Source organism: Dysidea avara, chromosome 3, assembly GCF_963678975.1.
Source record: "Dysidea avara chromosome 3, odDysAvar1.4, whole genome shotgun sequence".
NCBI lineage: Eukaryota > Metazoa > Porifera > Demospongiae > Dictyoceratida > Dysideidae > Dysidea > Dysidea avara.
In genome coordinates, this window is record NC_089274.1 from 31,209,589 (window position 1) to 31,230,610 (window position 21,022).

At 40.2% G+C, this 21,022-nt stretch overlaps 1 protein-coding gene across 2 annotated transcripts in view; it reads left to right on the top strand.

Moving 5' to 3' along the window:
- Positions 1–21,022, top strand: part of LOC136250691 (kinesin-like protein KIF21A) — a 465,334-nt gene that overhangs the window by 307,967 nt on the left and 136,345 nt on the right. For both annotated transcript variants that reach the window (XM_066042921.1, XM_066042922.1), the window contains exon 26: positions 2,332–2,400. In XM_066042921.1, the coding sequence (XP_065898993.1) occupies positions 2,332–2,400 (69 nt within the window). The remainder of the gene's footprint in view (positions 1–2,331; positions 2,401–21,022) is intronic.

The following is a 21,022-nucleotide window of genomic DNA, read 5'->3' on the forward strand; positions in this document are numbered from 1 at the left end:
GGATGGGTGGTAGGTTGGGGTGTGTGGGTGGGTGGGTGGGTGTGTAGGTGGGTGGGTGTGTGGGTGGGTGTGTGTGGGTGGGTGGGTGTGTGGGTGGGTGGGTGTGTGGGTGGGTGGGTGGGTGGGTGAGTGGGTGGGTGGGTGAGTGTGTAGGTGGGTGGGTAGGTGGGTGAGTGGGTGGGTAGGTGGGTGAGTGGGTGGGTAGGTGGGTGGGTTGGTGTGTAGGTGGGTGGGTGGGTGTGTAGGTGGTTGGGTGGGTGTGTAGGTGGGTGGGTGGGTGGGTGTGTAGGTGGATGTGTAGGTTGGTGGGTGGGTGTGTAGGTGGTGGGTGGGTGTGTAGGTGGGTGTGTGGGTGGGTGGGTGGGTGTGTGGGTGGGTGGGTGTGTGGGTGGGTGGGTGGGTGTGTGGGTGGTGGGTGGGTGTGTGGGTGGGTGGGTGGGTGTGTGGGTGGGTGTGTGGGTGGGTGGGTGTGTGGGTGGTGGGTGTGTGGGTGGGTGGGGTGGGTGTGTGGGTGGGTGGGTGTGTGGGTGGGTGGGTGTGTGGGTGGGTGGGTGTGTGGGTGGGTGGGTGTGTGGGTGGGTGGGTGTGTGGGTGGGTGGGTGGGTGTGTGGTGGGTGGGTGGGTGTGTGGGTGGGGTGGGTGTGTGGGTGGGTGGGTGGGTGGTGGGTGAGTGTGTAGGTGGGTGAGTGGGTGGGTAGGTGGGTGAGTGGGTGGGTAGGTGGGTGAGTGGGTGGGTAGGTGGGTGGGTTGGTGTGTAGGGTGGGTGGGTGTGTAGGTGGGTGGGTGGGTGTGTAGGTGGTTGGGTGGGTGTGTAGGTGGGTGGGGTGGGTGGGTGTGTAGGTGGATGTGTAGGTTGGTGGGTGGGTGTGTAGGTGGGTGGGTGGGTGTGTAGGTGGTGGGTGGGTGTGTAGGTGGGTGGGTGGGTGTGTAGGGTGTGGGTGGGTGGGTGTGTAGGTGGGTGGGTGGGTGTGTAGGTGGGTGGGTGAGTGGGTGTGTAGGTGGGTGGGTGGGTGTGTGTAGGTGGGTGGGTGGGTGTGTAGGTGAGTGTGTGTAGGTGGGTGGGTGGGTGTGTAGGTGGGTGGGTGGGTGTGTAGGTTGGTGGATGGGTGGCGTGTGTAGGTGGGTGGGTGGGTGTGTAGGTGTGTCGGCGGTGAGTGAGTGAGTGAGGGAGCAAGCGATGGAGGGAGTGAGTGAGTGAGTGAGTGAGTGAATAAGTGAATGAGTGAGTGAGTGAGTGGGAGTCCACGTATAGATATTTATTTGATGAGTGTGGTCGCAAACCAATCACAAACGGGATCACGGTCACTAAGTTGCAGATATCTAGCTAGTATAACCTCTTATAGTAGTGTTGGGACTGAAGCGCTTATAAATCCAGCTTTGAAATAATTCTGCAGCATCTAAATAAGCTTCTGAAAGAAAGTATTGGTATGGAAAATTAACGCCATGATATGGTCTATTTGGATGAAGAAGAAAACAAGCAGCTCGATTGATGATAAAAGAAAAGACAAGACGCAGAGAGCCTAAACTCATCGGATCCCCGAAAAGCACATCCCCGAAAAGCACATCCCACTGGTGAATTTGTTATTGTGGCATAAAACGGTGGCCATGCGCTGTTTCGTTTGGCATCTAGCCTTGTGACTGTGGTCAGGCAGTGAGACTAAAATTCGAGTTTTGGCAATTTAAAAAAATTATATCCGGCCACCTTTTAATGTTTTATTATATTTAATGCTGTATTATATATTATATGGACTAGTACTATTCCATAAAGATGATTTTCGTCATGCAAGATGTCTCTCGGAATGGATGATTTATAAAAGCAGAATTTAGGGCAGCGCGTGAAAATTTTGGTTAAAAGGTACTACCGTACCATTTGACCTAGTAAATAGCTTTTACAGGTCATTTTAAGTAAAATTTAACCAGGTAAAAGGTTGCAAATAGATTGCAGTCACAACACTAAATGATTGCATTCCTCTCAGTTTTTACTGGCTTTATTCAAAATTGGTGCATACGTACTTAATTGCCCTTTTGTTTACTTATGTAGCTTAAATACAAACAGATCAATTACTGTATACAGGGGTGTACATGACTAAGTGAAATAGAAGTCAGTTTAGAGTTTTGAATTTAAATCGATTACTGGATGCTGATTAGTCCAGCAATACTTGATTTTATCTTGATTTCTTGTTCACAATTTGTTTTGTACTTGTGTTCAACTATGTAGTGTTTTAAAAACTGTTTCAAGTCTGTATGTGATTGCCTGTCTATTCTACAGATATGTATGTAAGTGTGTAATTTTCAAATCCACTTAGACTGTTCTTGCAATCTTTTTTTTAGCTTACTGAAACTATATTGTCCAGACATACACTTATCAACATGGAAGCAGAAATGGATCACTGGATAAAAGTGTGTTCACCTATAATAATTTATTATGTGCACAATCATGTATTATAGTGATTAAATGTACGTACTTGTTCCAAGTTTGCAATTTCTTTGCATTTGATTTGCTATATGTACAGTATCATGACACACGGTAGTGTGTCTCGTTCGGCCCAAGAAGCCAGCATGCCATACCGTGAGTATATTAACAGGAAGAAAGAAAGCACAATTTTCACACCTATATAGCTCTGTGATCCCTTATAGTGCATTTACACTAGACGTTGGGCACGATACGCTTAATTTTGCTAGTGTAAATGGGTATCGATCTGAACCAAACCGTTACGTGCCGGGCTTGCCTGGCCCTGCTACTTCAACCATGCTGGCTCAGTACGGCACGGGACGGTAGACAAATTGAAACAAACATTGCTATATCCTTGACTGCTGTACTTAAATACGATGGCTTCTACCATGGCCAAACGTGAAACAAAGTCCAGTTACCACGTTCGATTTGAAATGAGCTGTCCACCGAGCGGTAGCCGCTGATATTGTCCCTCAAACGGATTGCTGGTAACTTGTACGACAGCAACAGCTTGAGATGAGCTTGAAAACGGTGAGGGCATCTCATAGGATGATACTTTAGCCATCACGTGCTTATGTATAAACTTTCCCAGCACGGTTATTTCCTTACCAATGTAAATGTGCACTTAAAGCGTAGCGAACCGTACCGTGCTGTACCGTACCGAGCTGGAGCTACTAGTGTAAATGCACTATTATTTGATTTTGAACCAGATTTGCTAGAGAAGTGCCAGCCAGTTTGGGGAGTCTACATTCCAAATTTGAAGAAAACCGCTCCAACCATTTCCGAGATATGAGCGAACAAAATTTCGTTTTAATTTTAGTTTTTTCTTCTTCATTTCGCACACTTTGCATAGTCTGCCATAAAACACGAATGCGTGCTCCAATCAAGCTGAAGTTTGGCACACAAAGGGCTCATTACGGCAGATCTTAGTGCCAACATTGGTAGGAATCCAATGGACATTCACTGGGTTATGACCGATTATTTGTGTATAATAAGGTCTACTGTCTGTCACGCCCACAGGATTAACCCCTTTGAGGAATGAGCTAAAAATTGCTATGTAGATGGAGTAACCATCGTAGGAGTTCCTTTTTGTGGTTTCAAAGGAATCGAGATAAAGACCATGGAGATATGATGCAAAACCCTACCTTTGTCACAATTATGCAATTGATTCTTATGGGAAAAAAACTATTAGTTTTCACGCCTACCAGGCAAACCGCTTAGAGCAATGGGCAGAAAATCAGTATGTAGCTGGAATAATCATCATAGAAAGTCCTTGTAGTATTACAGAAGAATCTGATTACAAACCACTGAGTTATAATTTGAAAGGCAACTACCTGTAGCATATGCAAGATTGAGATACTCTAATAGAACAGTCACTCTAATAGAGCGTACAGTTACGTTTATAACTTACTCCTTTGTAAAATTATGTTACATTTCAAGTTATTCAGTAGGGAATTCAGCTACAAATGGTTAATCTGATAGACCATTCAGCTATAGACAAGTCAATCTGTAGAGAGTTCACCTAGAATCATGTCACCTGTAGAGAGATCAGCTAGAAGAAGTCACCATGTAAAGAGTTCAGCTACAAAGAAACCATCATGTAGAGATTTTAGCTGTAAACAAATCATCCTGTAGAAAGTTCAGCTACATACAGATCACCTCAGCTAGAAACAAGTCATCCTGTAGAGAGATCAGCTAGAAGGATCACCTTGTAGAGAATTTACCTACAAACAAATCACCCTGCAGGTAGTTCAGCTACAAACAAGTCAGCCTGTAGAGAGATCAACTAGAAGAAGTTACCTTGCAGCTACAAAGAAGCCACCATGTAGATAGTTCATCTACAAACAAATCGGCCTGTAGAAAGATCAGCTAGAAAAAGTTACCTTGTAGAGAGTTCATCTACAAAGAAACCATCATGTAGAGAGTTCAGCTGCAAACAGATCACCCTGTAGAGAGTTCAGCTATGAAAAGATCACCTTGTAGAGAGTTCAGCTAGAAGAAGTCACCTTGTAGAGAGTTCAGCTATAATGAAACCGCCATGTATATATTTCAGCTGCAAACAAATCACCCTGTAGAGAATTCAGCTACAAATAAATCGTCCTGTTGAAAGATCAGCTAGAAAAAGTTACCTTGCAAAGAGTTTAGCGATAAAGAAACCATCATGCAGAGAGTTAAGCTGCAAACAAATAACCCTGTAGAGAATTCAGCTACGAACAAATCACCCTGTAGAGAGTTCAGCTACAAACAATCTACCCTATAGAAAGAGCAGCTAGCTAAGTTACCCTGTAGAGAGTTCAGCTACAAAGAAACCATCATGTAGAGAGTTCAGCTGCAAACAAATCACCCTGTATAGAATTCAGCTACGAAAAGATCACCCTGTCGACAGTTCAGCTAGAAGAATTCAGCTGTAGAGGGTTCGGCTACAAATAAACCACCATGTAGAGAGTTCAGCTGCAGTCATATCACCCTGTAGAGAATTCAGCTACAAACAAAAGCACCCTGTAGAAAGTTTAGCTAGAAATAATTCGTCCTGTAGAGAGATCAGGTGGAAGGATCTCCTTTTAGAGAGTTTAGTTACGAACAAATTACTCTGCAGATAGCTCAGCTGCGTACAAACAAGTCACCCTGTAGAGAGATCAGCTAGAAACCAGTGACCTGTAGAGAGTTCAGCTGCTGACCCTTTAGAGAGATAAGCCAGACAAAGTAACCCTGTAGAAAGATCAGATACAGTAGGGGACTTTAAAAAGTTTACATTTGGTTCAAAAAGAACTATTGTAATACTATTGGTAATACTATTATTAATTACCATTGGTTTTTACGATTGCGTACGATTGCCTACCCTCTACGATTGCTTACGATTGCCTAATGTAAAAACCAATTACCATTGGTTTTTACATACAATACCTGTATGTTGTACAGGTATTGTTTTGTTAATTGACTGCTACATGACAGCTACTAAGTTACAAATTTCACTGCCCTTGCTGTTATCAAGCTTGTTGCCAGCTGGTAGTTACACATTTAATTTGTTCTTGCCCCTCTCTGTGTGGTTGTGCATGCAACTGGCAACTAGACTTGTTTTGTTTTAAACATGTAAACATATGTAAACATGATAGTAATTACGATATGTTTGGTTTTTACCATTACAAAGGTCATCGTAAAACTATTACATTACAATGGTCTTTACAAAACCAAATGTAAACTTTTTAAAGTCACCTACTGTAGGAACAAATCACCCTGTGGAGAGTTCAGCTACAAAGAAACCACCCTGTAGAGAGTTCAGCTACAAACAAGTTACCCTATAGAGAGATCAGCTAGAAACAAATCATCTTTGTAGAGGGTTTAGCTACAAACAAAATCACTCTGTGGAGAGTTCAGTTACAAACAAATCACCCTGTAGAGAGTTCAACCACAAACAGATAACCCTGCACTGATATAGTTATGTATGATATAGTTGTAACATGGGCATGAGGGCTTTGCCTGATATGTACACCCATCTGCCCGAGGCCTACAGGCCCAAGGGCAGAGGGCATACATATTAGGCAAAGCCCGAATGCCCGTCTTACAGCTAATATGTAACACTTATTAGGCTGATAGCCTGTACATCACCCAAGCCAATACAAGTGCAGCCACTGAATGTATTATATATGCATACCTAAAATTTTCAAATATGTGTCAGCATCTAGTACGTTCTTGTTACGTTCGGTTATGATAAACGGACTTATCCTAGAGATATCACGGAGAATTTCTGTTACGCGAGTTTAATGTTTTAATCAGTGCTATTGAATTGTTTATGGGAAAACTACGCAGTTCACTAAAGACCTAGACAGGTAAGCTGGCTTGAAGAATGGTTACTCCGTGGAGAGTGGTAGTTTCGTAATGGGGTGTGTCCATATTCGAAAATATGCGAAAATGATCAAATGTATAAGCTATAGCACTGGTTTTCACCTTAACCCAACGTTTTTCAACTCGTAGGATGGCGAGGATAACCAAACACTCTCCATCTGTGTGGTTTTCATGACGAAACCCAAGTTGTGAATCCTAATCACGTGAGTATTATTTGATCCCCACAATCGATTTTGGCATCCACGTCTATATAATGAGTGCCCAGTTGTAGCTCGGCTACATACGAAATGTAGCACGGGCGGTTCTTTTGATTGGAGGTGTGAAAGTGTTACATGTATTATATATATATAATTTGTACATTTAATGATAAAATCAAAAATACTTAAAGTATTTAAAATCTGCTTCATCTTTTTCTTCTTCCTGTGGTAAAGAAAAAAGTTAGGTTAAAAAAGCCACGAAGCCGGCCTATATGGGTATACAAATACAAAAAGAAGTGAAATCTAATGCAAAACAGCCAAACTATGAATAAAGAGTGTGGCCCTCAAAAAGGCTATGGTGAAAAAAGATGTGAAATCCTAGATGGGGGCCTAGAAATGGCTGTTATGGTAGGTTAATGGTAAAAAAATTTTGATAACGACAATTCAGGTGAATTTGGTGCCACTTGGTCTTCGTACCAAATTCACCTGAATTATCGTTATTAAAATTTTTACCATTACTCTATGTACCATCACAGCCATTTCTTTGCCGCCACCTTAGATTTCACATCTTTTTTTACCATAGCCTTTTTTAGGGCCACACTCTTTTTTCACAGCTTGGCTGTTTTGGATTAGATCAAGACACACGGTAGTGTGTTGTGCAGCCCAAGAAGTCGGCGCGCAAAACCGTGAGTATATTAACCCTTTATTACCGAAGTTTTCTTTACAAAACCGCAAGTGTGAAAACTTTTATGGCTTGTGTGAACTGTGGGCGATACGAGTGGACCCCACCCATTAATTAACCCATCAAGCTATATACCGTTTGATAGCCATCTCTCTCTTCTACCAACACAGCTAGAATACTTACAGATCACACACACAACTCACGCGCTATGAAGCGAAGAAAGCGTATCTTCTCCGTATCGCCATGGCTTTGAAAGATGGGCGCCGCCATCTTACTAATCAACGCGATGACATCACACTATTTATTTTTAGAATCCTTATCACGTGGGGAATGGAGTAATTCCAACTAAAGCCTACTAGTAGCAGGGAGAAGGCGAACATGGAGTTTTAAACAGGTATTATTGTTTTGTATACGCTATTTTATATTGCCAAGTGCCATAACTTGCCCATGCTTCTTCCTATCGCCGAACGGTAAACTTCATTAAAAACGCCCGGTCCTTCTGAGCAGTTTGGTAGCAATTTCAGCTTCGTAGCCCCTAGGAAAAAGGAGTTATGGCTCCGTTTATAAAGGGCACTCGTTATGGCAATATATTAGCCATTCGATAATAAAGGGTTAACAGGAAGAAAGAAAACACAATTATCACACCTATGTAACTCTTTGATCTATAATCCGATTATGTAACTCTTTGATCTATAATCTGATTGGAACCAAATTTTTCTAGAGATGTGACGCCCAGTTAGGGGAGTCTATATACCAAATTTGAAGAAAATCTCTGTAGCCATTTTCGAGATACAAGCGAACAAAATTTCGTTTTGATTTCTTCGTTAATGCGTGCTCAGATTGTGCTGAAATTTGGCACACTTAAAGGACTCATTAAGGCGGATCTACGTACCAACTTTGGTAGGAATCCAATAAACATTTACGGAGTTATGACCGATTATTTGTGTAAAATAAGGTGGAAGGTCTGTCACGCCTACAGGGTAAACCCCCTGGAGGAATCAGTTGAAAATTGATATGTAAATGGAGCAGCCATCGTAGGAGTGTCTTTTTGTGGTTTGAAAGGAATCAGGATAAAGGCCATGGAGATATGACACAAAACCCAACCTGTGTCAAAATTATGCAATCAATTTTATGAATAAAAATACTATTAGTTTTCGTGTCTACCAGGCAAACAGCTTAGAGCAACGACCTGAAAATCAGTATGTAGTTGGAATAATCATCATTGAAAGTCCTTGCAGTAGTACAGAAGAATCTGTTTACAAATCACTGAGTTATGATTCGAAAGGCAACTACGTGTAGCAAATGCGAGATCGAGATACTCTAATAGAACAGTCACCCTAATATAGTATTCAGCTGCATTTATAATCTAATCAAAAACAGCCAAGCTGTAAAAAAAGGAGTGCGGCTCTTGAAAAGGCTATGGTGAAAAAAGATGTGAAATCCATGGTGGCGGCCAAGAAATGGCTGTGATGGTAGGTTAATGGTAAAAATTTTAATAACGACAATTCAGGTGAATTTGGTGCCGCTTGGTCAATTGGCACAAAATTCACCTGAATTGTCGTTATTAAAATTTTTACCATTAACCTACCATCACAGCCATTTCTTGGCCGCCACCTTGGATTTCACATCTTTCTTCGTCATAGCCTTTTCAAGGGCCGCACTCCTTACTTTTACAACTTGGCTGTTTTTGATTAGATACATATACTTTGTACACATCACTGTGCCATTACCACACCAATGATGTATTGGCACTTAGCTACTGGTGGCCTTTAGTTACGATGCCACTATTGTGTTATATCTGTCACTACTGTGACATATTGAGATGACTTGGGAATCGTGCCTTCGCCACCTAACAGCCTCACCAGGGAGCTGTCACGTTGGTGTATGTACTTGGTTGTATGTGACGCGGTCCTAGTAATAGTAATAATAAGTGATTGATTAAACTTCAGGGACTGTTAAGTTTGTTGATATTGCCGTCCCTGGTGATTGCCGTCTTAGGAACAAGATTGTTGAAAAGAAGGAAAAATATACGGATCTGAGTATTAGAGTCAAGATGATGTGGAAATCACCTACTGTAGTTGTACCAGTGGTTATAGGGGCACTTGGCTCTGTTCCGAGTGATCTTGAAGAGACTTTACTCCTAATAGGTTTAGACAAGTGGATAATACCTGTTTTGCAAAAGACTGTATTGCTGGGTACTTGTTTGGCTGTTTGGCTTGGCTGTTTTTAATTAGATTTTAATCAGCTTGGCTGTTTTTAATTAGATTCTATTTACAGCTCTAAATCTCAACCCAGGTTAGAGTTTCTACTTATATTTATGAAAACACCCCATTTGTGATTGCTAAATGATTGCTAATTGATTGAATTCATGTAAGAACCTGTTGGACTGTCATCTACAAATTTCTTGAACCTTACAATGATTCAAATTTCGATAGTATGCCATTCGATTTTCTAATTGAATGTGATAATAAAACTGTATAATACTTCTAGTAGAACTACACATACAAACATGTACTGACGAAAATGAACCACAATTACCAGTTTCAACCAATTGATAATTTCAATAGGTATACTGTTTCTAAATTATATTCCCCTGACAAAATATCCACAGAATAGAAAGGTTTTTTGGGCTTGGTTATGCCTCACCAATGCTTTCAATTAGCCATGAAGGTACTGTATCGTGTGGATAGTTTCTGGTCAATAATTTCTTAGTGAGAAAGTGTATATTTTCATAATTCCTAATATACATGTACAGTACGGTAATACAGCACTACCATGTTGTATAATTAGAACAATCATAATCTGTTATAGTTGGTAAAGATACCAGACTCTGAACCTGTGAAAATTAAATCTTATCACATACGATTTACATGCAATTATAATTGTTGACATTGTTCTAGGGGTGCAGGCATTGAGGAAAGAATATCAAGACACACGGTAGTGTGTCGTGCGGCCCAAGAAGCCGGTGTGCCACACCGTGAGTATATTGACAGGAAGAACGAAAACGTCATTTTCACACCTTTGTATCTCGGTGATCACTTATCTGATTGGAACCAAATTTGCTACACAGTTGCCCGCCAGCCAAGGGAGTCTACATTCCAAATTTGAAGGAAATCGCTCCAGCCATTTCCGAGATACAAGCTGCCAATATTTCGTTTTTTTTCTTCGTTTTTTTTTCTTCTTCTTCTTCGTCTTTTTGCACACTTGCAAAAATTGCTATAACAAGCAAACGCATACTCCGATCGCCTTGAAATTTGGCACACAGAAAGGGAGTCCAAAGGCGAATCCTAGCATCAAATTTGGTACAAATCTGATGAATGGTTCAAGAGTTATGACCGATTATTCGCGTAAAACAAGATGGATTTGTTGTCACGCCTACAGGGTAAACCGCTTCATGGAATGAGTTGAAAATTGCTATGTAGATGGAGTAACCATCGTAGGAGTGCCTTTTGGTGGTTTGAAAGGAATCGAGATAAAGACCACGGAGATATGACACAAAACCCAACCTGTGTCACAATTACGCGATCGATTTTTATGAATAAAAAAGTATTAGTTTTCACGCCTACTAGGCAAACCGCTAAGAGCAATGAGCTGAAAATCGGTGTATAGCTGGAATAATCTTCATAGAAAGTCCTTGCAGTAGTACAGAAGAATCGGATTACAAACCACTGAGTTATGATTCAAAAGCCAACTCCGTGTAGCAAATGCGAGATCGAGATACTCTAATAGAACAGTCACCCTAATAGAGCATTCGGCTAATTTATTTACTCCATTATAGAATTTTATTACATCACAAGTTATTCTGTAGGGAGTTCAGCTGCAAACAGTTAATCTTATAGACAGTTCAGCAAGAAGAAAGTCACCATGTGGAGAGTTAAGCAAATATACTACTATAGAGATTCAGAACATTACAAGTCACACTTAAGAAAGTTCAGCTATAAACAAGTCATGCACTGTGTAGAGAATTCAGCTACAATTAAGTCACTCTCTAGAGAATTCAGTTACACAGAATTCAGCTACACACAAGTCACTGTGGAGGGAGTTCAGCTACAAACAAATTATCCTTTAGAGTGATCAGCTACAAACAAAACACCCTGTAGAGAGATCAGCTAGAAACTACACACAATGTAAGGAGTTCAGCTACAAACAATTCACCCTGTAGAGAGATCAGCTACAAACTAGACACAAAGTAAGGAGTTCAGCTACAAGCAAATTACCCTGTAGAGAGTTCATCTACAAACAAATCAACCTGTAGAGCAATCAGCTAGAAACAAATCACCCTGAAGAGAAGTCAGCTACAAAAAATCACCCTGTAGAGAGATCAGCTAGAAACAAATCACCCTGAAGAGAGGTCAGCTACAAAAAAATCACCCTGTAGAGAGATCAGCTACAAACAAATTGTCCTGTAGAGAGATCGGCTACAAACAAATCAACCTGCAGAGAGATCAGCTACACACAAATCAACTTGTAGAGAGTTCAGCTACAAACAAATTACCCTGTAGAGAGATTGGCTACAAACAAATCAGCCTGTAGAGAGTTCAGCTAAAACAAATCAGCCTGCAGAGAGATCAACTACAAACAAATCACCTTATAGAGAGTTCAGCTACAAACAAATTACCCTATAGAGAGATCGGCTACAAACAAATCAACCTGCAGAGAGATCAGCTACACACAAATCAACTTGTAGAGAGATCAATTACAAACAAATTACCCTGTAGAGAGATCGGCTACAAACAAATCAACCAGTAGAAAGATCAGCTACACACAAATCAACTTGTAGAGAGATCAGCTACAAACAAATCACCCTGTAGAGAGATCAGCTAGAAACTAGTCACAATGTAAGGAGTTCAGCTACAAGTAAATCACCCTGTAGAGAGTTCAGCTAAAACAAATCAACCTGCAGAGAGATCAGCTACAAATAAATCACATTATAGACAGTTCAGCTACAAACAAATTACCTTGTAGAGAGATCGGCTGCAAATTAATCAACCTGCAGAGAGATCAGCTACACACAAATCAACTTGTAGAGAGATCAGCTACAAACAAATCACCCTGTAGAGAGATCAGCTAGAAACTAGATACAATGCAAGGAGTTCAGCTACAAGCAAAATCACCCTTTAGTGAGTTCAGCTACAAACAAATCAACCTGCAGTGAGATCACCCACAAAAACGCACTTGTACAGAGTTCAGTTACAAACAAATCACCCTGTAGAGAGATCAGGTAGAAGAATTCACCTTGTAGAGACTTCATTTACAAAGATACCATCATATAGAGAGTTCAGCTACAAAGAAATTACCCCGTAGAGAGTTCAGCTAGAAGAAGTCACCATGTAGAGAGTTTAGCTACAAAGAAACCATCATGTACAGAGTTCAGCTACAAAGAAACCACCTGTACAGAATTCAACTACAAACAAATCACCCTGTATAGAGATCAGCTAGAAGAAGTTACCTTGTAGATAGTTCAGCTACAACAATTCACCCTGTAGAAAGATCAGATAGAAGAAGTCACCTTGTAGAGTGTTCAGTTACAAAGAAACCATCATGTAGAGAGTTCAGCTGCAAACAAATCACTCTGTAGAGAGTTCAGCTACAAAGAAACCGCCATGTAGAGAGTTCAGCCTCATACAAACCACCTTGTAGAGAATTCAACTACAACAAATCACCCTGTAGAGAAGAAGTTACCTTGTAGAGAGTTCAGCTACAAAGAAACCACCATGTAGAGAGTTTAGCTGCAAACAATTCACCTGTAGAGAGTTCAGCTAGAAACAAATCACCCCGTAGAGAGATCAACTAGACGAAGTCACCTTGTAGAGAGTTCAGCTACAAAGAAACCATCATGTAGAGAGTTCAGCTGCAAACAAATCACCCAGCAGAGAGTTCAGCTACAAAAAAATCACCCTGTAGAGAGTTCAGCTAGACGAAGTCACCTTATAGAGAGTTCAGCTACAAAGAAACCATCATGTAGAGAGTTCAGCTATAAAGACACCACCATGTAGTGAGTTTAGCTGCAAACAAATCACCTGTTACAGAGAGTTCAGCTACAAAGAAACCATCCTGTATATAGTTCAGCTACATTTCAAGTCACCCAGTAGTGAGATCAGCTGCAAAAAGAATCCTGTGGGGAATAATGAGCATGTAATAAATATATGTATATAATTTGTATAATTACTAATAAAATCAAAAATAATTGAAGTACTAAAATTCTTCTTTAAGTTCTTTTCTTCTTCCTGTGGTAAAGGAAAAAACACATGGGTTAAAAAAGCCCCAAAGCCAGCCATAGGCCGGCTTTGCAGTATACAAATACAAAAAGAAGTGATATCTAATCAAAAACAGCCAAGCTGTAAAAAAAGGTGCGGCCCCCATAAAGGCCATGGTGAAAAAAGATGTGAAATCCAAGCTGGCGGCCAAGAAATGGCTGTGATGGTAGGTTAATGGTTACATTTTAATAACGGCAATTCAGGTGAATTTTGTGCCGCTTGGTCTTGGCATCAAATTCACCTGAATTGTTGTTATTAAAATGTAACCATTAACCTACCATCACAGCCATTTCTTGGCCGCCAGCTTGGATTTCACATCTTTTTTCACCATGGCCTTTATGGTAGCCGCACCTTTTTTTACAGCTTGGCTGTTTTTGATTAGATTAAGTTTACAGATTAAGACACACGATTGTGTGTCGTGCGACCCAAGAAGCCAGCGTACCATACCGTGGGTATATTGACAGGAATAAAGAAAACGTCATTTTCACACCTCTCTATCTCGGTCATCTCTTATCTGATTGAAACCAAATTTCCTGTAGAGTTGCCCACCAGTTAGGGGAGTCCACATTCCAAATTTGAAGGACATTTCCCAAGCCATTTCCAAGATATGAACGGCTAAAATTTTGATATTTTTTCTTCGTTTTTTTTCTTCATCTTTTCGCACACTTTCCAAAAATTGCTACAAAACACAAACGCATTATTCGATTGCGTTGAAATTTTGCAGACATAACGGGAGTCCAATGGTGAATCTTAGAATCAGATTTGGTGCAAATTCAATGAATGGTTAAGGATTTTTGACCGATTATTTGCGTAAAACAATATCAATTTGTTGTCACACCTACAGGGTAAACCGCTTCATGGATAAATTGAAAGTTGGTTTGTGGATAGATCAACCATTGTAGGAGTGCCTTTTGGTGTTTCGAAATAAATATCATGGAGATATGACTCGAAACCGAAGGTGTGTAATAATTGCGCTATCGAGATTCGTGAATAAAAATACCAATAGTTTTTACACCTATGAGGCAATCTGCTTAGAGCAATGAGCTGAAAATTGGTTTGTAGCTGGAATAATCATCGTAGAAGGTCCTTGCAGTAGTACAGAATAATCTTAATACAAACCACTGTGTGTAGCAAATGCGAGATTGAGATACTCTAAATATAACAGTCACCCTAATAGAGCATTCAGCTACGTTTATATCCTATACTCCACTTATAGAATTATATCACATTGCAAGTTATTCTGTAGAGAATTCAGCTACAAACAGTTAATCTTATAGACAATTCAGCTACAAGCAAGTCACCCTGTAGAGTATTTAGCTGCAAATATATTGCTTTAAAGATTCAGTACATTACAAGTCACACAGAAGAGAGTTCAGCTGTAAACAAGATACCCAGTAGAGAGTTGAGCTACAAACAAGGTACTCTATAGAGAATTCAGCTGCACACATGTCACTGTGTAGAGGGTTTAGCTACTAATCTAAAAACCACCATGTAAAGAGTTCAACTATACAAACAAGTTATAACTCTATAGAGACATCAGCTACAAACAAATGAGAGCTCAGCTACAAACAGATCATACTGTAGAGAGTTCAACTCGAAACAAGTCACTCTATAGAGATATCAGCTAGAAACAAATCATCCTGTAAAGAGATCAGCTAGAAGACATCACCTTGTAGAGAGTTCGGGTACAAACAACTACCCTGAAGATAGTTCAGTTACGTACTGATCACCCTGTAAAGAGTTCAGCTAGAAACAATTCACCCTGTAGAGAGATCAGCTAGAAGAATTCACCTTGTAGAGAATTCAGCTACAAAGAAACCACTATATAGAGAGTTCAGCTACATTTCAAGTCATCCAGTAGAGAGATTAGCTGCAAACAAGTTATCTTGTAGGAAATAATTAGCATGTAATAATTATATGTATATAGACATAGTGTATAATAACTGATAAAATCAAAATATTAGAAATCTGCTTTAAATCTTGATTATGATTATGATTAAATCTTTTTCTTCTTCCTGTGGTACAGAAAAGAGATAGGTTATCCCAAAGCCGGCTGTGGGGTATACAGATACAAAAAGAAGTGGTATCTAAACCAAGCTGTAAAAAAAGAGTGTGGCCCCCAAAAAAGCTATGGTTAAAAAGATGTGAAATCCAAGGTGGCATCCAAAGAATGGCTGTGATGGTTGGTTAATGGAAAAGGGTCATCATGGCAAGTGGCACCAAATTCACCTGAATTGTCGTTATTAAATTTTTTACCATTAACCTACTATCACAGGCATTTCTTGGCCGCCACCTCAGATTTCACATCTTTTTTCACCAAGGCCTTTTACCATTAACCTACCATCACAGCCATTGGATTTCACATCTTTTTTCACCATAGCCTTTAGGGGGCCGCACTCTTTTTTTACAGCTTGGCTGTTTTGGATTAGATTAGACATTGCATAAAGATTGTAAATGTAACCCTTGTAATTACAACTATACTCAACGGAATTTAAAGAAAAATATTCAGGATAGGTTTCACAGACTCACTGACTTTAACCATGTGATGGCTTCCCCACATTTGCAGTGAGGACCATCTGAGTTTTCTGTAGTTACTGGATTGATTGCAGAGGTGCTTCTCGTAGTGTTCTTTGTTTGTAATGCTGCGTAATGCACTGAACATACGTAGTTGAAAACAAAATGGCCATTTCACTATTTCAATAATTGATAGTTTGGGCATGTTTTCAGACAAAAACGAAATGTCTGTTGCCATTCTTTCTTCTAAAGTGGTATACACCTTAGTATGCACAAGTTCATCGGTCATAATGATGTTACAGTACTAAAAAGTAAACAAGCAAGTACAAGGAAAATTAGGAATCTTAAGTTTGATTAGGGATCATAACAACAAAAAGTGGTGGGAAAAGGGTGTACACCTGCACCTTAATATGTGACTGTCTCAGCGAAAATCCATCTAGTTCGCACAAGCATGCGTTTTTAGAAAAACGAAATATCAAAAATTTGTGAAATTAAGCATGTTACAAAGAAAATTTTACACAACTTTTAATAGAGGAATTTCTCAGGAAAGGAAGTCTTAAATTGATTAAACCTATACGCCTATACACCATCTTATTCGCCTACTCACGAGGAGTTCAAAAATCTTTGTTTCGTTTCTGTAACCCCAATGGTTTACGTGTCATATATATTTGTTTACGATGCAGTAGATGTAAGCAAAATTGTCACCATTTTTTCAGTAAAACCACCTTCATACACCTACGTGCAAGTGACTGCAGGGCTAAAACTATACCTTGGTTGATCTGCCAATACATGGTGAACATTTTAAGCCAAATCTCAACTCTGTAGACCAATCCAAATGGAAGTTATGGTTGTGAATGTAAGCACCTGTAGTTTATTTAGTATAGTCACTGTACAAATCGCTTTCTTTGTTCTCCTTACTTTCTAGCGATTTAATTCCAAAACTGCTCACCATAATTGACTTAAACTTTGGTGAACCATTCCTTGGACAATGCAGGAAATAGTGAGAAAATAAAAAGAAATTCTGAAGTTGTTCGAACTAGACAGGTTTTCGCTGAGATGGTCACATATACTAGTGGTGAGTATTTAATCCCTACTTCAGCTGTGGATATCAAGACACACGGTAGTGTGTCGTGCGGCCCAAGAATCCGGCGTGCCACCCGTGAGTATATTAACAGGAAGAAAGAAAATGCAATTTTCACACCTATGTAACTCTGTGATCCCTTATCCGATTGGCACCAAATTTGCTAGAGAAGTGCCGGCCAGCAAGGGGAGTCTACACACCAAATTTGAAGAAAATCGCTCAAGCCATTTCCGAGATACGAGTGAACAAAATTTCGTTTTAATTTCTTCGTTTTTTCTTCTACTACTTCTTCATTTCGCACATTTCGCAAAATCCACCATAAAACACGAATGCATGTTCGGATCGGGCTGAAATTTGGCACACTTAAAGGGCTCATTAAGGCGGATCTGTGTACCAACTTTGGTAGGAATCCGATGAACATTCACTGAGTTATGACCGATTATTTGTGTAAAATAAGGTCGAAGGTCTGTCACGCCTACAGGGTAAACTCCTTTGAGGAATCAGTTGAAAATTGCTATGTAGATGGAGCAACAATCGTAGGAGTGCTTTTTTGTGGTTTGAAAGGAATCGAGATAAAGACCACGGAGATATGACACAAAACCCAACCTGTGTCAAAATTACGCGATCGATTTTTATGAATAAAAATACTATTAGTTTTCGTGTCTATCAGGCAAACCGCTTAGAGCAATGAGCTGAAAATTAGTGTGTAGCTGGAATAATCATCATAGAAAGTCCTTGCAGTAGTACAGAAGAATCGGATTACAAACCACTGAGTTATGATTCGAAAGGCAACTAAATGTAGCAAATGCGAGATCAAGATACTCTAATAGAACAGTCACCCTAATAGAGCATTCAGCTACGTTTATAACTTACTCCATTACAGAATTATATTACATTGCAGGATATTCTGTACGGAATTCAGCTACAAACAGTTAATCTGATAGTCAATTCAGCTACATGCAAGTCACCCTGTAGAGAGTTCATTTAGAAACAAGTCACCCTGTATCAGCTAGAAGAAGTCACCTTGTAGAGAGTTCAGCTACAAAGAAACCATCATGTAGAGAGTTCAGCTACAAACCAATCACAACTCAGCTACAAACAAACATGCCCTGTAAAAAGATCAGCTAGAAGAAGCTACCTTGTAGAGAGTTCAGCTACAAAGAAATCACCATGTAGAGAGTTAAGCTGCAAACAAATCACCCAGTAGAAAGTTCAGCTATGAACAGATCACCCTGTTGAGAGTTCAGTTAGGAACAAGTAATCCTGTAGAGAAATCAGCTAGAAGTATCACCTTGTAGAAAGTTCAGCTACAAACAAATCATCTGTAGAGAGTTCAGCTACAAACAAATCACCCTACAGAGAGATCAGCTAGAAGAAGTCACCTTGTAGAGAGTTCAGCTATAAAGAAACCACCATGTAGAAAATTCAGCTGCAAACAAATCCCCTGTAGAGAGTTCAGCTAGAAACAAGTCACCCTGTAGAGAGATCAGCTAGAAACAAGTCATCCTGTAGAGAGTTCAGCTAGAAGAAGTCACATTGTAGAGAGTTCAGCTACAAAGAAACTACCATGTAGAGAGTTCAGCTGCAAACAAATTACCCTGTAGAGAACTCAGCTACGAACAAATCGCCCTGTAGAAAGAACAGCTAGAAGAAGTTACTATGTAGGGAGTTCAGCTACAAACAGATCACCCTGTAAAGAGTTCAGCTACAAACAAATCACCCTGTAGAGAGTTCAGTTACAAAGAAACCACCATGTAGAGAGTTAAGCTGCAAAAAAAAATCAATCACTCTGTAGGGAGTTCAGCTAGAAGAAGTCACCTTGTAGAGAGTTCAGCTGCAAATAAATCACCCTGTAGAGAATTCAGCTACAAACAAATCACCCTGTAGAAAGATTAGCTAGAAGAAGTTACCTTGTAGAGAGTTCAGCTACAAATAAACCACCATTTAGAGTGTTCAGCTGCAAACAAATCACCCTGTAGAGAGTTCAGTTACAAAGAAACCACCATGTAGAGAGTTCAGCTGCAAAAAAATCATCTGTAGAGAGTTCAGCTACAAACAAATCACCCTGCAGAGAGATCAGCTAGAAGAAGTCACCTTGTAGAGAGTTCAGCTATAAAGAAACCACCATGTAGAAAGTTCAGCTGCAAACAAATCCCCTGTAGAGAGTTCAGCTAGAAACAAGTCACCTTGTAGAGAGATCAGCTAGAAACAAGTCACCCTGTAGAGAGTTCAGCTAGAAGAAGTCACATTGTAGAGACTTCAGCTACAAAGAAACTACCATGTAGAAAGTTCAGCTGCAAACAAACACCCTGTAGAGAACTCAGCTACGAACAAATCGCCCTGTAGAAAGATCAGCTAGAAGAAGTTACCTTGTAGGGAGTTCAGCTACGAATAGATCACCCTGTAGAGAGTTCAGCTGCAAAAAAATCAATCACTCTGTAGGGAGTTCAGCTAGAAGAAGTCACCTTGTAGAGAGTTCAGCTGCAAATAAATCACCCTGTAGAGAATTCAGCTACAAACAAATCACCCTGTAGAAAGATCAGCTAGAAGAAGTTACCTTGTAGAGAGTTCAGCTACAAAGAAATCACCATGTAGAGTGTTCAGCTGCAAACAAATCACCTGTAGAGAGTTCAGCTAGAAACAAGTCACCTTGTAGAGAGATCAGCTAGAAACAAGTCACCCTGTAGAGAGTTCAGCTAGAAGAAGTCACATTGTAGAGAGTTCAGCTACAATGAAACTACCATGTAGAGAGTTCAGCTGCAAACAAACACCCTGTAGAGAACTCAGCCACAAACAAATCACCCTGTAGATAGATCAGCTAGAATAAGTTACCTTGTAGGGAGTTCAGCTACAAACAAATCACCCTATAGAGAGTTCAGCTACAAATACATCATCATGTAGAGAGTTCAGCTGCAAACAAATCATCCTGTAGAGAGTTCAACTATGAAAATATCACCCGGTAGAGAGTTCAGCTAGAAGAAGTCACCTATTAGAGAGTTCAGCTACAAAGCAACCACCACGTAGAGAGTTCAGCTGCAAAAAAATCAATCACTGTGTAGAGAGTTCAGCTAGAAGAAGTCACCTTGTAGAGAGTTCAGCTGCAAATAAATCACCCTGTAGAGAATTCAGCTACAAACAAATCACCCTGTAGCAAGATCAGCTAGAAGAAGTTACCTTGTAGAGAGTTCAGCTACAAAGAAACCACCATGTAGAGAGTTCAGCTGCAAACAAATCACCTGTAGAGAGTTCAGCTAGAAACAAGTCACCCTGTAGAGACATCATCTAGAAGAAGTCACCATGTAGAGAGTTCAGCTACAAAGAAACCGCCATGTAGAGAGTTCAGCTGCAAACAAATCAGCCTGTACAGAGTTCAGATACAAACAAATCACAGATCAGCTGGAAACAAGTCGCATTGTAGAGAGATCAGGTAGTATAAGTTACCTTGTAGAGAGTTCAGCTACAAAGAAACTACCATGTAGAGAGTTTAGCTGCAAACAAATCACCCAGTAGAAAGTTCAGCTATGAACAGATCACCCTGTTGAGAGTTCAGTTAGAAACAAGTCATCCTGTAGAGAGATCACCTAGAAAGATCACCTTGTAGAGAGTTCAGCTATATACAAACAAATCACCTGTAGAGAGTTCAGCTACAAAGAAATCACCCTGTAGAGAGTTCAGCTACAAAGAGATCATCATGTAGAGAGTTCAGCTGCAAACAAGTCATCCTGTAGAAAGTTCAGCTATGAAAAAATCACACCGTAGAGAGTTCAGCTAGAACAAGTCACCTTTTAGAGAGTTCAGCTACAAAGCAACCACCATGTATAGAGTTCAGCTGCAAACACATCACCCTGTAGAGAATTCAGCTACAAGCAAATTGTCTTGTAGAGAGACCAGCTAGAAACAAGTCACCCTGTAGACAGATCAGCTACCTTGTAGAGAGTTCAGCTGCAAACAAATCAGCCTGTACAGAGTTCAGATACAAACTAATCACAGATCAGC